This window comes from Heteronotia binoei, chromosome 14 (assembly GCF_032191835.1).
Source record: "Heteronotia binoei isolate CCM8104 ecotype False Entrance Well chromosome 14, APGP_CSIRO_Hbin_v1, whole genome shotgun sequence".
NCBI lineage: Eukaryota > Metazoa > Chordata > Lepidosauria > Squamata > Gekkonidae > Heteronotia > Heteronotia binoei.
Window position 1 is genome coordinate 46,440,181 of NC_083236.1, and position 13,428 is coordinate 46,453,608.

The 13,428-nt window shown below is 46.6% G+C and overlaps 1 protein-coding gene across 1 annotated transcript; it reads left to right on the forward strand.

The window, feature by feature from the left end:
• The first annotated feature begins 483 nt into the window (after nt 1-483).
• Nucleotides 484-13,136, forward strand: LOC132582546 (C-signal-like). The gene is made up of 6 exons (XM_060254166.1): nt 484-915; nt 2,621-2,672; nt 5,673-5,860; nt 8,820-8,978; nt 9,628-9,738; nt 11,258-13,136. Exons 1-6 carry the CDS (start codon nt 769-771, stop codon nt 11,369-11,371), a joined length of 771 nt encoding a protein of 256 aa, XP_060110149.1. The 5' UTR covers nt 484-768; the 3' UTR covers nt 11,372-13,136.
• Nucleotides 13,137-13,428: the final 292 nt, after the last annotated feature.

A 13,428-nucleotide genomic window follows, 5' to 3' on the forward strand; every position in this document is an offset into this window, starting at 1 on the left:
AATGAAAGCAATGCTGTAAGAGCATGATAGAACACACAATAAACCAATCATATATAGCGTACACTGTGACATAGATTACAGTCCTGTTCTGTATAAGCTTTATAAAAATGCCTTCCCAAGCAGCTGTTTTACATAATTTACAGAATTCAAGATATATGAGAGCCTTCTTCCGGTTATTGAAACCTGAAACTGCCAATTTGGCCTTCTTTTCTGTGTCAATCATTAACTTAAGGCTTCTAGCAGTGCTTCCCAACAGCACTGCAGGCTTTTAAAATCAGGACTCTTCAGCCCTGCTAACTGCTAATTGCCTAGAAGATTCACTCTTGAAGATTTATGATAGGATTCACACTTTTCCCTTCAACTCCTTTTTTACAAAGAAAGCTTACCCTTGAAAGGTGTGTAACAGATTTCACACCAACCTGTGATGGGGATTGGAGGGGAATGTCAATTGGTTAGTGGGGCACCGCCCCCTTTGCTATGGGTGAGTTCCGATATGAGTTTGCTATGGGTGAGTTGCTGTGATTATGGGTGAGTTCCCAAGCATTTGCAAGGTAGTGCTTGTAGGAAAGCAACAAGAATCTCCAAGACCTTTGCCTTTGTGTTTTGTCCTGGGGAGCTGTGAGGCACTGGAATACAGCAAAGGGCAGAATCTGAACTGATGCAAGGGTTCCGTTTCTGCAAACTTGCGTGGAGGAGCTGTTGTCTACAGTTAGTTGGGCTGAGGCTGGTCTAGGACTTTGCTAGTTGGACAAAAGCAGACAAGAAGCCATGGATAAACTGAAAGCACGCAGCGTCCTGGTGACAGGATCCAACCGAGGTATTGGCTTAGAGCTTGTCAGGCAGCTGTCGGAGAAAAGGAATCATCCAGAATGGATCTTTGCCATGTGCCGTGACCCAGAGGGACCCTGTGCCCAGGTGAGTCGTGAAGGAGGATCAGGTGTACCTGAGAATGGGAGCTGAAGTAAGGGGATTCCTCTTGATGCCAAAGATATTGTGTCCAGGAGGGTGGAGGTTTGAAGATCTCTGTGAAGGGTCTTGAAGTTTCCTAGTTGCAGGGCAAGTTTGGTTCCATGGGAGATGTTCACAGGGACCCATAAACATAAAAATAGTTGCTCCGTTTCTTTGCAGAATCTGGAAGTGGACTGAAGATTCCCCATCCCCACCCCAAATTCATCCCATAACCTCTTTGAAAGAGGCCTGTTACATGTATGAGAACTTAGGGGAGTAACCCAAATGAAATATTCTGGAATGCGTTGATATTAAAACAGGGGGGCAGTTACTAAGCAGTGCATCCCAAGGAATTCAGGGATGTTTACTCTTAATTGGTTACTCCTTAAAAAGCAGGGGAGACCAAGATCAAAAGGTAGGAAATAGGCATGAACTGTCTGCGAGAGCATGACCTAAAGTACAAAGTGCCCGTTTTTATGTGTGTCTCCAAGTGGGTAGGTTTGGTGGTGGGTACTTGGCTTTTCCTAATTTCCTCCTCAGACTTCCCCCCCCCCCCCATGTTAAATACACACTGAATAGCACCCACCATTCCCCTGGGACTTCCTATTCAAGTAGGGCTGTTCTGAAGACAAGCTATGTCCTGTAGCCTTCTTGCTGCCTCAGATGCAGCAGCCTTTGGTGATAAAACTAAGTTGAATTTAACCTCTTCCTGCCTTCCATTCCTAGTTCATAACAAAGAATCCAGCACTCACTAGGGCTGGGGTGTCAAACATGCAGCCTAGGGGCTGAATCAGGCCTCTGGAGGGCTCCTATCAGGCCCCTTAGCAACTGGCTGTCACCTGCTTCCTGCTCCCTCTCTCTTGCTTCCTTCTGCATAACAACTTGCTTTGCAAGGCTTACTCAATCACACAGGAGCTACAGAGCAAAACCTCTGAGAGCCAGTGATTAAGTGTGTGGACTCTTATCTGGGAGAACCGGGTTTGATTCCCCACTCTTCCACCTGCACCTGCTGGAATGGCCTTGGGTTAGCCATAACTCTGGCAGAGGTTGTCCTTGAAAGAGCAGCTGATGTGAGAGCCCTCTCAGCTCACCCACCTCACAGGGTGTCTTTTGTGGGGGAGAAGGTATGAGAGATTGTAAGCCACTCTGAGCCTCTGATTCAGAGAGAAGGACGGGGTATAAATCTGCAATTCTTCTCTATTTTCTCCATTGGCTGAGGCTCCTCCCTTGGGAAGGAAGTAGGGGAAGGAATAGCCTGCTTTGCCAGGCTCTCTTAATTGCACAGCTCAGCTACTGAGCCAAGACACTCTTCCCTCCACTAGCTGAGGCTGCTCCCACTCCTGGGGAAGGAAGGAAAAAGCCAGAGCTTCCTTTGCCTATTTCCCTGGATCCCATGGGAGAAATACAAAGTAAGCACCTTTAAGACTGAGCACTAATGTTTTAAGGATGTTTTAAGGTTTTTAGAAAAATCTTTGTGTTTTTCTTTGTTCTTTATAAAGTTTATATCTCTGCTACATAATCATAAATAGGTACACACATGGCTTGTCCCAACCCGACATGGCCTGGCCCGACAAGGTCTCATTTATGTCTGATTTGGCCCTCATAACAAATGAGTTCAGCACAACACCCCTGCACTAGAGCATCACTAGTTTCTGCCTTTGATCTCTTTCAGGACTTGAAGGATGTGGCTGCCAAACACCCAGAAGTTAAAATCATCCTGCTGGGTATGTGCTTCTCTCCCCCAGCACAGATTCTGCAATGACTGGAGCAGAAGACTCTGGACCATTCTACTTTGGCTGCTTTCACATTTTAGTGTACTTCAGCCATTCAGCAGTCTGCTGCAAGCAGAATTTGTGGTTCTCTAGATCACTCAGTATAGTCATTTGTAGGTATCCTGTTTGCACATAGTATCCTGTTTTCACATGGGATTCTTATCTCACTACAGATCCTGTCTGCCCCTAAGCATTTTTCCACTGCTCCATTCAAGCTGATTACATTTTGCATTGTACCTCTTCATTGTTTACAATAGCTCTCAAACCTTCTGACCGGGATATATAAGGACCCAGGGATCTCCATTCCTATTTGTATCTGATGAAGGGAGCTTTGACTACACCAGTTTGGTGTAGTGATTAAGTGTTCTTATCTGGAAGAACTGGGTTTGATTCCCCACTCCTCCACTTGCAGCTGCTGGAATGGCCTTGGTCAGCCATAGCTCTTGTAGGAGTTGTATGAATAATAATAGTTGTATTATTAATACAATTATTGTTGTATTACAACTAATATTAGTTGTATTATTGTATTATTAATAGTTGCATTATTCACTGCATGAATAATATTTTTACACATTTTTAATAACTATTCTGCTATGGAAAATTTGCAGCATAAAATGACTTTGTCACAGTAGTCATATTTACTAATTTATAAGAAAATCAAGAGAAAAGAAATCCAATAGTTATTACCAATAACTGGCAAGGAGCTCCAAGATTCACAGAAATCCTAAGGAAGTAATATGTGAGATCCAGGTTTGCTTATAAGGAGATTTTTAATAAAGCATCAAACTTACAGAGAATGCAGGCTAAGCTTCTATCAACCTGGCCTTGAGTGCCCCCCCCCCCAGCAAAAGTTACCAGAATCCAAGCCCCCATGCTACAGTTGCCAGCCTCCGGAGGGTGGGGAGACCTGGCAGCAAAGATTTAGAGCATGCGTTGATCCATGTCAGTAACATAATTACTGTGGCTCTGAAAAACACTGAGAAAAGAGGCTGATGAAGTGTGAGACGGGCGAAACCATGAGTGCTCCTTTCTATACGGTCCCTCCTTTTTCTCTCTATTGCAACATCACAGCGGAACGTTTAAGGACTCCACCCTAAAACACTTACTTATGGACTTGGTTAAGGCTGGTTCCTATGTAGAAACGTTTAAGTGTATAAATTGGGGGAGTACAAATACCTTATTGTTCCTTTGTTCTTCATTTTGTCTTATATTTGCACTAAATCAATAGCATGTACACACAATGAGAGTGTGAATATTTATTGTTGACCGGTGATTTGATTATTTTCCCCTGGAGAAAATGGCTGCTTTGAAGGGTGGGCTCTATGGCATTGTGCCCTGCTGGGGCTCCTCCCCTCCCCAAATCTCATCCTCTCCCAGCTTCACCCCCAAAGTCTTATTAAAAGTCATTACTAAACTAGGCATATTACATCTTTGGCTACCAGTCAAATAGTCATTAATTATGCTATCCTAAACATTTGGATGAGCCAGGTCATTTCTCACCTCAGGTTTCAAATATAAGCTCTGCTAACAATTATGAGAGAGAAAAGTTCCCTTGGGAGTGACTGAACACCATTCTCTCACAAGACTCAGGAAAGCTAAGCACCAGCATGTAACAAAGATGGAGTCATGCAGGCTGTACACCATCTTGCAACAACTCAGAATTATAAATACAAACAGACATGACAAAGGGAATACCTTTGAAAATGGTAAGAGCAGTCTAACTTGAAAGATGAATTGAAGAAGGTCTTTTGCTCTAGGCCAGGGGTGACTAAACTGTGCCTCTTTCACAATATTATGTGGCTCTCAAAGCCCCACCGCCCCATTGGCTGGCTTGAAGAAGACATTTCTCTCTTTAAATCACTTCTCTAAGCCAAGCCAGTAGCTTGGAGAACACATTTAAAGTTAAAGTTGCTTTCTTTCCACCTCTCCCATCTATTTCCCTCCCTCTTTCCCTTCCTTCCTGCTCTCAGGGATCTGACATGTTGGCTCTCAAACATCTGATGTTTATTCTACACGGCTGTTACTTTAAGCAAGTCTGGCCACCTCTGCTGTAGGCTCTAGCCTGGTCAATTGTAAATAAGCGAATAACATGTACAGCTGCCAGGTCCAATTCAAGAAATATCTGGGGATTTTGAGGGTGGAGCCAGGAGACATGGGGGGTGGAGCCAGGAGCAAGGATGTTGAACTTCAAAGAGAGTTCTGGCCATCATATTTAAAGGGACAGCACACCTTTTAAACGCCTTCCCTCGGTTGGAAGTAATGAAGGATAGGGACACCTTCTTTTGGGGCTCATAGAATTCGACTCCTGGCCCAATCTTTTTGAAGCTTGTAGGGTGTTTTGTGGAAAGGCATCGGATGCTGTGCTGCAAATTCGGTGCCTCTATCTCAAAACACAGCCCCCCCCAGAGCCCTAGATACCCATGGATCAATTCTCCATTATACCCTATGGGAATTGGTCTCTATAGGGAATTATGGAGTGCCCAGCAAATATTCCCCCCTCTGCTTTCTGAAGCGGGAGGACAGCCTCTAAACCAGGGGAACCCCTGCCCCTAACTGAGGATAGGTAACCCTAATAACATGGTTGAAGGGTCGCACCTCCATCGCACCCTGTTGCCTCTTAGCATTTCCCCGAGGGCACTACCACCCAGTTTGGGAATAACATTTTTAAAGCCAACAAATGTTGGAAGCATTCCAGCAGCAAGAGTGTTTGCTAGTGTGCATTTACTTCATAGGAAGCCACAGCCACAGTTGCATTTCTGAGCAGGTGTGATGTTTATCTGTATATGTAAAACATTTTAAGAGCAAATAAGCAATGGCAAAGTGTGAAGTGATCCTTAGCTGTCTGTCCTTCAAGATGTAGAGAGGCTAAAGGGAAGAGAATCGCAGGGCTAACTTCTGGCACGGTTGGCTCATCTTTTAATTACCTTAAAATGTTTCCATTTTCTGCTGCAGAAGTTACCGATTCTTCCAGCATCCAAGCTGCTGTGGCCAAAGTCACAGAGCACCTGCAAGGAGCCGGGCTGAATCTGCTCATCAACAATGCTGGGATTATAAGGCTCAGCACTCTGGAATCGGAGACAGGCAAGAACATGTCCGAAGTGTACAAAACCAACGTGATAGGGCCCATGATGGTAAGCCAGGTAAGGCCATCTGAGGTAAGGCCTTCTTCAAAGAAAATGTCATCTTTCCCAGCTTGGACCATTTGGAGGCTTGGTGCCAGTGCTGCCAATGCCGAATTAAACCCTGCGGAAGCCGTTAGGCAGTCAAAATCTCAGGAGCCCCCTCGCATATTATTTGGAGTGTCCCCACTATCACCTGTGGCCCCCACTGCAGCCTGCAGGCACCTTTTCAAAAGCCCCTTTGACAAAGCCATGGGGAAGAGGCAGACTTGGCGACAACACCAGCAGCACCTGCACAAGGCAAGCTGGGCAAAGAGTGGCTAAGTTGCTGGCTGCGTGTGCAGGCTGGGAGGGATGCAAGCAGGGGGGAAACAGGGAAAGCCGGCCCGGGGCCCCTAAAGGCGTGGGGGTCCATAGGCCAGTGCCTACTTGGCCTAATAGTTAATCCAGCCCTGAGCACTGCCTGGTGATGGGAGTTACAGGTTGCATTGCTGTCAAAAAGGAGGGACTGCAGCTCAGTGGCAGAGGATCTGCTTTGCATGCAGAGGGTCTCAGGTTCAATCCCTGGCAACAACCGTTGAAAGGTTCAGGTTGTAGGTAGAGGTGGTGGTGAAAAGTACCATCAAGCCACAGCCAACTTACGGTGACCCTGTAAGATTTTCATGGCAAAATGCAAACAGAGGTGGTTTGCCATTGACTGCATAGCAACCCTGGACTTCCTTGGTGGTCTCCAATCCAGGGCCTTTTTGGTAGAGAAGGCCCAGCAGGAACTCATTTGGATGTTCTGCCACACTCCTTGATGTCGCCACTGTTTCACAGAGATTTTCTGTAGAAAAAGCCCAGCAGCAACTAATTTGCATATTAGGCCATGCCCCCTGATGCCAAGCCAGCCGGAACTGCGTTCCTGCTATTAAAAAACAAACAAACCCCTGCTCCCATCCAAGTACTAACCAGGACCGACCCTACTTAGCTTCCAAGATCTAATGGGATAGGGCTAGCCTGGACCATAGGTATCAGGAAAGGTCTCTACCTGAGACCCTGGAGAGCTGCAGCGCATCTTGGGCAGCTGCTCCGGGTCCTGGCTGGGAAGGCCCTAACCATCCACAGTCCTGTCCCTCTGACAGAATAAAGAACAAGAAGGCTCCTGCCACAACCTGTCCCCATCCCCTCTGGCACTCAGGCAGCAGACAGCTCAGCAATCCCCATGTACATTCCCCCCCCACACACACACACATCTTTCACCGGATATGGGCCACCACTTGCTTGAGCCAGGAGTGGCCCCAGTGCAGGGGGGTACAATTGAGCAAATGGAAATTAATATTTTTAAAAAATTATGTGATTATCCATGACAATGAGTAAGTGTCCAGTCTACCCTATGGACCGTGTCTCTGTGCTTGATTGATGTCTTGAGTTGCCAGTTCTGTGTTGGAAAATACCTGGAAATTCAGGGGTGGAGCCTTGAGAGGGAGGGATTTGAGAAGGGTGTAAGCCAAAATGCCCTCAAAACGAGGTTGGGGAATTGACAGGTGGGCACCTGGCTTAAAAAGGATCTTTTAATCTATATATACAGGATACACGTCCAGAAATTATTGCTTAAAATTACCAGGGACACTAATTAAGTAAAAACAATTAAAATTTATTCCAGAAAAATATAGACACACATACAAGATAATAAACTCATAAAGCATACATACAGTCCTAAGGAAAATAGAGAGAGATTCAGAGACAACACAAGGATGGACAAACAGGGTGATAATTACCGATCGTAGTCTTCAAGGAAGGCTCCAATGGCGACGAACGAGGACTAGGGGGAGGGGACCCTCAACTGGCCAAGAATCAGGGATGTATCTAGACAGCGGAACTGGGGTACTGCTAGATGCTCACCTGTGAGATGCACACCTGGGTCACAGGTTATAAAGACTACCTTAAGCCCTTAGGGGATGGGAGGTACAGGGGCGGATGACAGTGGTCAGCTGGTACATGACCTCAGAAAAAGGGAAGTCCCTGCAATGACTATAAGGGCTGGACTTACACAGTAGCCAATAGCCAGTTGGCATTCCCTGATTGGATGCTCATAGCTAGCCAATGAGCAGGCTTGGCCTTAGTTACCTGATTGGACTTCCAGGTAACAATGGGTCAAGGAGGAGGCTCCAGGATAACCATGAAGGGAAAGAATGGAGAAAATTGTTAAGGTGGGAGGGGGACTTAATTCTATCACACTTATCTAAAAAGACAATAGATGGCCAAATTGCTACCTAGGCAACACCCGGTCTATACAATGAAACCTGGCTCTGGGTGAAGATGTTCTTCCTGCTCTTCGATCTTCCATTGGCACCAGTCTTTGTCTTGAGTTCCGTTGGACAAAGGCTTAGGTGGTCTGGCAGGATCCACTCCTTAGATAAGCTTGATGGCTTTATGCATGGGTGACATCTGTTGAGTACGTGAGCCTCTCGCTTCGCTGTTATGAAGTCTGGCACTGCAGAAAGATGACTGCTGGTGGTGTTAGCCTTCCAAGATGGATTCTCTGGTCAAGGCTGAAAACCGCTTGCCTGGACAGTTTCTGGCGGCACAGCTTCTTCCGCTCCACGGCCGAGATGGGTATCGCAAGGAGCGACTGGAAACCATCCGTTCTCCTGGTTAGCACTCCTCCAGAGGCACAGAGTGCTGCTGCAACGTTGTGGCTGTTAGTACTCATAAGTCCCTTCCAGTTTGGTAGACAAAACCCACGTTCTCCTGGCAGATGTGTGTGAGTTGAGCCTCCAGGCACCCTGGCAACCAGACAGGTGACTACAATGTTCTGGAAATAGGGGCATTTTTCTCACAAGGGGAAGGACCTCAGCAGGGCCTAATGCCATAGAGTCTGCCCTTCTGAGCAGCCATTTTCTCCAGGGGAACTGATCTCTGCTAGGTCAATTTTAGGAGCAGGAGATCTTCTGGTCTCTTGGAGGCTGGCAACCCTAAATGTTGTCTCTTTCTCCAGGCGTTCCTGCCCTTGCTGAGGAAGGCATCTCAGGAAAGTCCCCAGCAAGGGATGAGTTGTAGCAAAGCTGCCATTATCAACATGACCAGCGCATCTGGCTCCATCACAGATCTCCCTCAATGGCATTTGGGGCAGATCATTAACTATCGTTGCAGTAAGGTATGCTATGGCATTTGGGGTTGGGCTAGAAGACCCTGGAGGTCCCTTCCAATTCTACGACTCTGTGATTCTCTATAGATTCTCTATTTGTGACGCAAGGGCAACAATCACAAAGTGACTTAAGCCAGTTACTCTCTCACAGTCTGCCTCACAGGGACATTGTGAGGATACAACGAAAATAGGGGGAATAAAGTATGCTCCCCTGAGCAACTTGGTGGAAGTGAAGACTTACATAGATGTCCCTTTGATATGCTGATTTACCATGGATCTGGCTGTATCGGTCATTTCTCTCTTTCTGGCATGTTTTCTTTTGAAGCAGTTTGGTGTAATGGTTAAGAGCATGGACTCTAATCTGGGAGAACCGGGTTTGATTCCACACTCCTTCACATGTAGCTGCTGGGTGACCTTGGGCAAGCCAGTCAGCGAGCCTGCAGCAAACGTGGACTATTGCACCCTTCTTAAATCTTCGTTCGCGAAGCCAAGCCGAGAGAGAGAGAGTTCTTGAAGAGCTCTCTCAGCCACACCTACCTCACAGGGTGTCTGTTGTGGGGTGCGGAAGGAAAGGGGATTGTAAGCTGCTCTAAGACTCCAAGCGAATGGGGGGGTATAAATCCAGTCTCCTCCACCACCTCCTTCTCCTCTTTTATAGACAGCATTAAATATGCTTACCCGGTGCCAGTCCCTTAGATATGCTGAAGATGAGATCCTATGCATTGCATTGACCCCTGGATGGGTGAAGACAGACATGGGAGGCATGCAGGTAGGTGATTCCTTGTGAAAACTCATCCCCGGGCTGAGACTGTGTGGTGTAATGGTTAGTGTTGGACTAGGAACTGGGAGAGCCAGGTTTGAGTGGCCACTCCACCATGGAAGCTTGCTGGGTGGCCAGTCACACATTCTGAGCCTGGTCTTCCTGCCTCATGGGTGTCTTGTGACAATAAGATGGAGAAGGGGAGCATGTTGTAAGCCACTTTGGGTGCCCATACCCGTGTGGGAAAAAGTGGGGTTTAAATGAGATACAAATCTAAATAAGGTTGTAGTATAATCATAGAATCATAGAGTTGGAAGGGACCTCCAGGGTCATCTAGTCCTGTGGCTCCCGACCTTTTTGGCACCAGGGACCGGTTTCGTGGAAGACAATTTTTCCATGGACCGGGGTGGGGGGTGGGGAAAGACTGGGGTTTTTGCCTGCCCCCCCACCTTTCCCCTGCCATCCATGGAGGTCTTTAAATGAGGGGTAGGCAAAGGTCATTGCTACACTGCCCTTTTCACTGGGACCTGGGTGGATGAAAGAGGTGAAGCTTCGGAGCGAGGTCACGACCCTCACCTACCAGGTCCCGGGCAGGCAGAAGGGGCAGTGGAGCTGCTCTGCCTCACTCCAAGGCTGCCTCCCCTGCAAGGGGATCATATTTTATAAAATATAATATTTATATTATTTCATTTAAACCCCATTTTAAACCCAGTGACTGGCATTATAAATCGCTGAAAGTCTTCCTCTCCCAAACCCCACCATCCCCAGGCTCTGCCCTCCCCGAAATCTCCAGGAATTTCTCAAACCAAAGCTGGCAACCCTAGACTGATATTCCATGGAAATTCACAGTGTTTTTGTTTATTTAGTTAATTTATTTCTTAGCCACCCCTCCAGAAAACTGCTTGAAGTGGCTAGGAAGGTGTGATGATTCCCACATTTTGTGTGCAGCAGGTGTTCACACCTGCCTCCAGACAAGGAGGATCCACTTAGCATTCCAAACCATCAACTGACCTGACAACCTGGACAATGGTGCTGGGGTAGGGTTGTCATCTCTAGGTTGAGGAATACCTGGATATTGGGGGGGAGGGGGATAGAGCCTGGGAGGGGGGGGATTGGGAGGAAAGGGGTCGCAGCAGAGTACAGTGCCACAGAGTTCAACCTCTCGAGCAGCCATTTTCTCCAGCAGAACTGATCCCTGTGGTCTGGAGACCAGATGTAACAGCAGGAGATCTCCACTCTCCACCTGGAGGTTGGCTGACTTCACTGGGGCCCTGTGGGGCTTGCCTGCTTTTTGTGCCCTCAGCTTCCCCACCCTCTGGTTTTCTAGGGCTAGGGCTGCTGAGTGGATTGGTGAACCTCTGGAGACTTGGATGGATCAGCTTATGAGAAATGTTGGCTTTTGTTATCTGGATGTGGTAAATGAGTGCTGTTATTGACATATTTGGTCAATCATTCTCATTGACCTTTTGTTCACGATGCCAGTTCTCCTTGCATAACATACCTTTTCCCTCTCTTTTCATTGGTAAAGGCCCCAGTGACAGCAGACACAAGAGTGCGAGTGATTCTGAACACCCTCGGCCGTCTCTCTGAGAAAGACAATGGTGCTTTTTTGAACTGGGAGGGGATAGTCCTGCCTTGGTGAGGTCCAAACTGCCCGATGGTTGCCTTTCCAGAAGAATCTCTCATAGGGTTGCCAAGTCTGACTAAGGAAATATCTGGGGACTTTTGGGGTGGAGCCAGGGGACTTTGGGGGTGAAACCAAGAGCAAGATTGTGACAAGCACGATTGAACTCCGAAGGAAGTTTCGGCCATCACATTTAAAGGGACCACATTTCTTTTAAATGCCTTTCCTTCATTGGAAATAATGGAGTATGGGGGTACCTTCTATGGGGGTCATAGAATTGGACCACCGGTCCAATCTTTTTGAAACTTGGGGTGTTTTTCTGAGGAGAGGCACTAGATGCTATGCTGCAACTTTGCTGCCTCTACCTTAAAAAAAAACCCCAAGGCTCCAGATACCCACAGATTGATTCACTATTATACCCTATGGGGAACCAGTCTCCATAGGGTATAGTGGAGTGCCCATTTCCTCCCCCCTCCTGTTTCTGATATCCCTGAAGTGTGGGGGGAGGGCCTCCAAGCCAGGGAATCCCCTGCCCCCAACTGGTGATTGCCAAGTGATACAAATCTAAATCAGAGCTACTCCAATGTGATTCAATAGAACTACAAAAATATTTATCAAATTCCTCAGTACAGAAGGAGTGCTTTCTTGTTGGAATTTTTTTTCCTTGTTGGAGAATGGTCATCATTTCAACGTCATTCTTCCATACCAACAGGGTGAAAACACCTCACAACACAGGTGTGAACATCCCTTGCAAGTGCAACAGACAGCCAACTTGATGCATCTGTTTCAATGTTAATTTCTTCAGGAAAGGGATTATCCACAATAGAATATTCAAAATAGGGAACAAAGTCTCCAAATCTCTGACAATTCAAACTGGGACTAAAAGTCTACACAATGTACAAGTTAGCATTTGCTCACCAGGCTTCCAGCTAGGGTTACCAGGTCTGACTCAAGAAATATCTTGGGACTTTGGGGGTGGAGCCAGGAGCAAAGTTGTGGCCAGGGGTCATTTTGTAGAAAAATAGGTGGTGGAGCTCATCCAGGGATTGTTATGCAGCTGCACATACTATTCAATGGACAAGGAGGTGGAACTCTCAGAAAGAGGAGGCGGAACTCTCGGAAAGGTTCAGGAGCTGTGTTCCCGTGAGCTCCCACTGAATCTGAGGCCTGGTTGTGGCAAGCATAATTGAGTTTAGAAGGGAGTTCTGGCCCTCACATTTAAAAGGGACCACATGCCTTCTAAATGCCTTCCCTCCATTTGGAATAACAAAGAATGGGGCACCTTCTTTTGGAGCTCATAGAATTGGACTCCCTGGTCCAATATTTTTGAAACCTGGGGAGTGTTTTGAGGAGAGGCACTGGATGCTATGCTGAAATTTGGTGCCTCCAGCACATAATTTAGCTGAGTAATGTACTTATGTGCTATGAAGTTGCGACAAACTTACGTTGACCTCAGCAAGAGACTTTCAAGACAAGTAGGCAGCAGAGATGGTTTGCCATTGCTTTCCTCAGCAGTCTTCCTTGGTGGTCTCCCATATGAATATTGACCTTGCTTAGCTTCCAAAACCTGATGGGATCTGGTTATACCATGCTGCCTTCCTTCTGATTACTTTTACCTACTCCTATTCAATTTATCAGCTTTTCAGGGACAGTATTTTTAAAACCAGACATCCTCGGTTGCCATCAGGTTTGGAATAATTCAAGCTAAATCGATGGTTAATTATTTTGTTAAACTCATTTATTAATTTCAGTATTAATTAATAAACCATTAAGTTAAAAGAAACTGGATATTTGTGGTTTCTCTGCTATGCAACAAGTAGATCTGTAAAACGTTTGAATTTCACTCAGCCAGAGGTCTATCCAGTAAGGCACACAGCTCTCCCCTGCTTTTTCTAATCATATTTCAAAGTCTTAAATCACAAGGATTGCCCTTCCGATTTCTCCGTGTCTGGAGCAAGGGAGGGGAGGATTTTGCATGCACTGCCCCACCGTCACTTTCAAGATGCTGCCAGGCCTTGCTTTGCATGTGACCTATAAAAGTCCTTCTAAGCCACTTATCCTCTCCAACATTGCTA

What these genes read in the sequence shown, in the direction of transcription:
- LOC132582546 (XM_060254166.1), top strand. Translation starts at nt 769, where the DNA reads ATGGATAAACTGAAAGCACGCAGCGTCCTGGTGACAGGATCCAACCGA. An exon ending in AGTTAAAATCATCCTGCTGG is followed by an intron (nt 2,673 to 5,672) that starts GTATGTGCTTCT and finishes TTTCTGCTGCAG; the next exon opens with AAGTTACCGATTCTTCCAGC. An exon ending in GGCCCATGATGGTAAGCCAG is followed by an intron (nt 5,861 to 8,819) that starts GTAAGGCCATCT and finishes CTCTTTCTCCAG; the next exon opens with GCGTTCCTGCCCTTGCTGAG.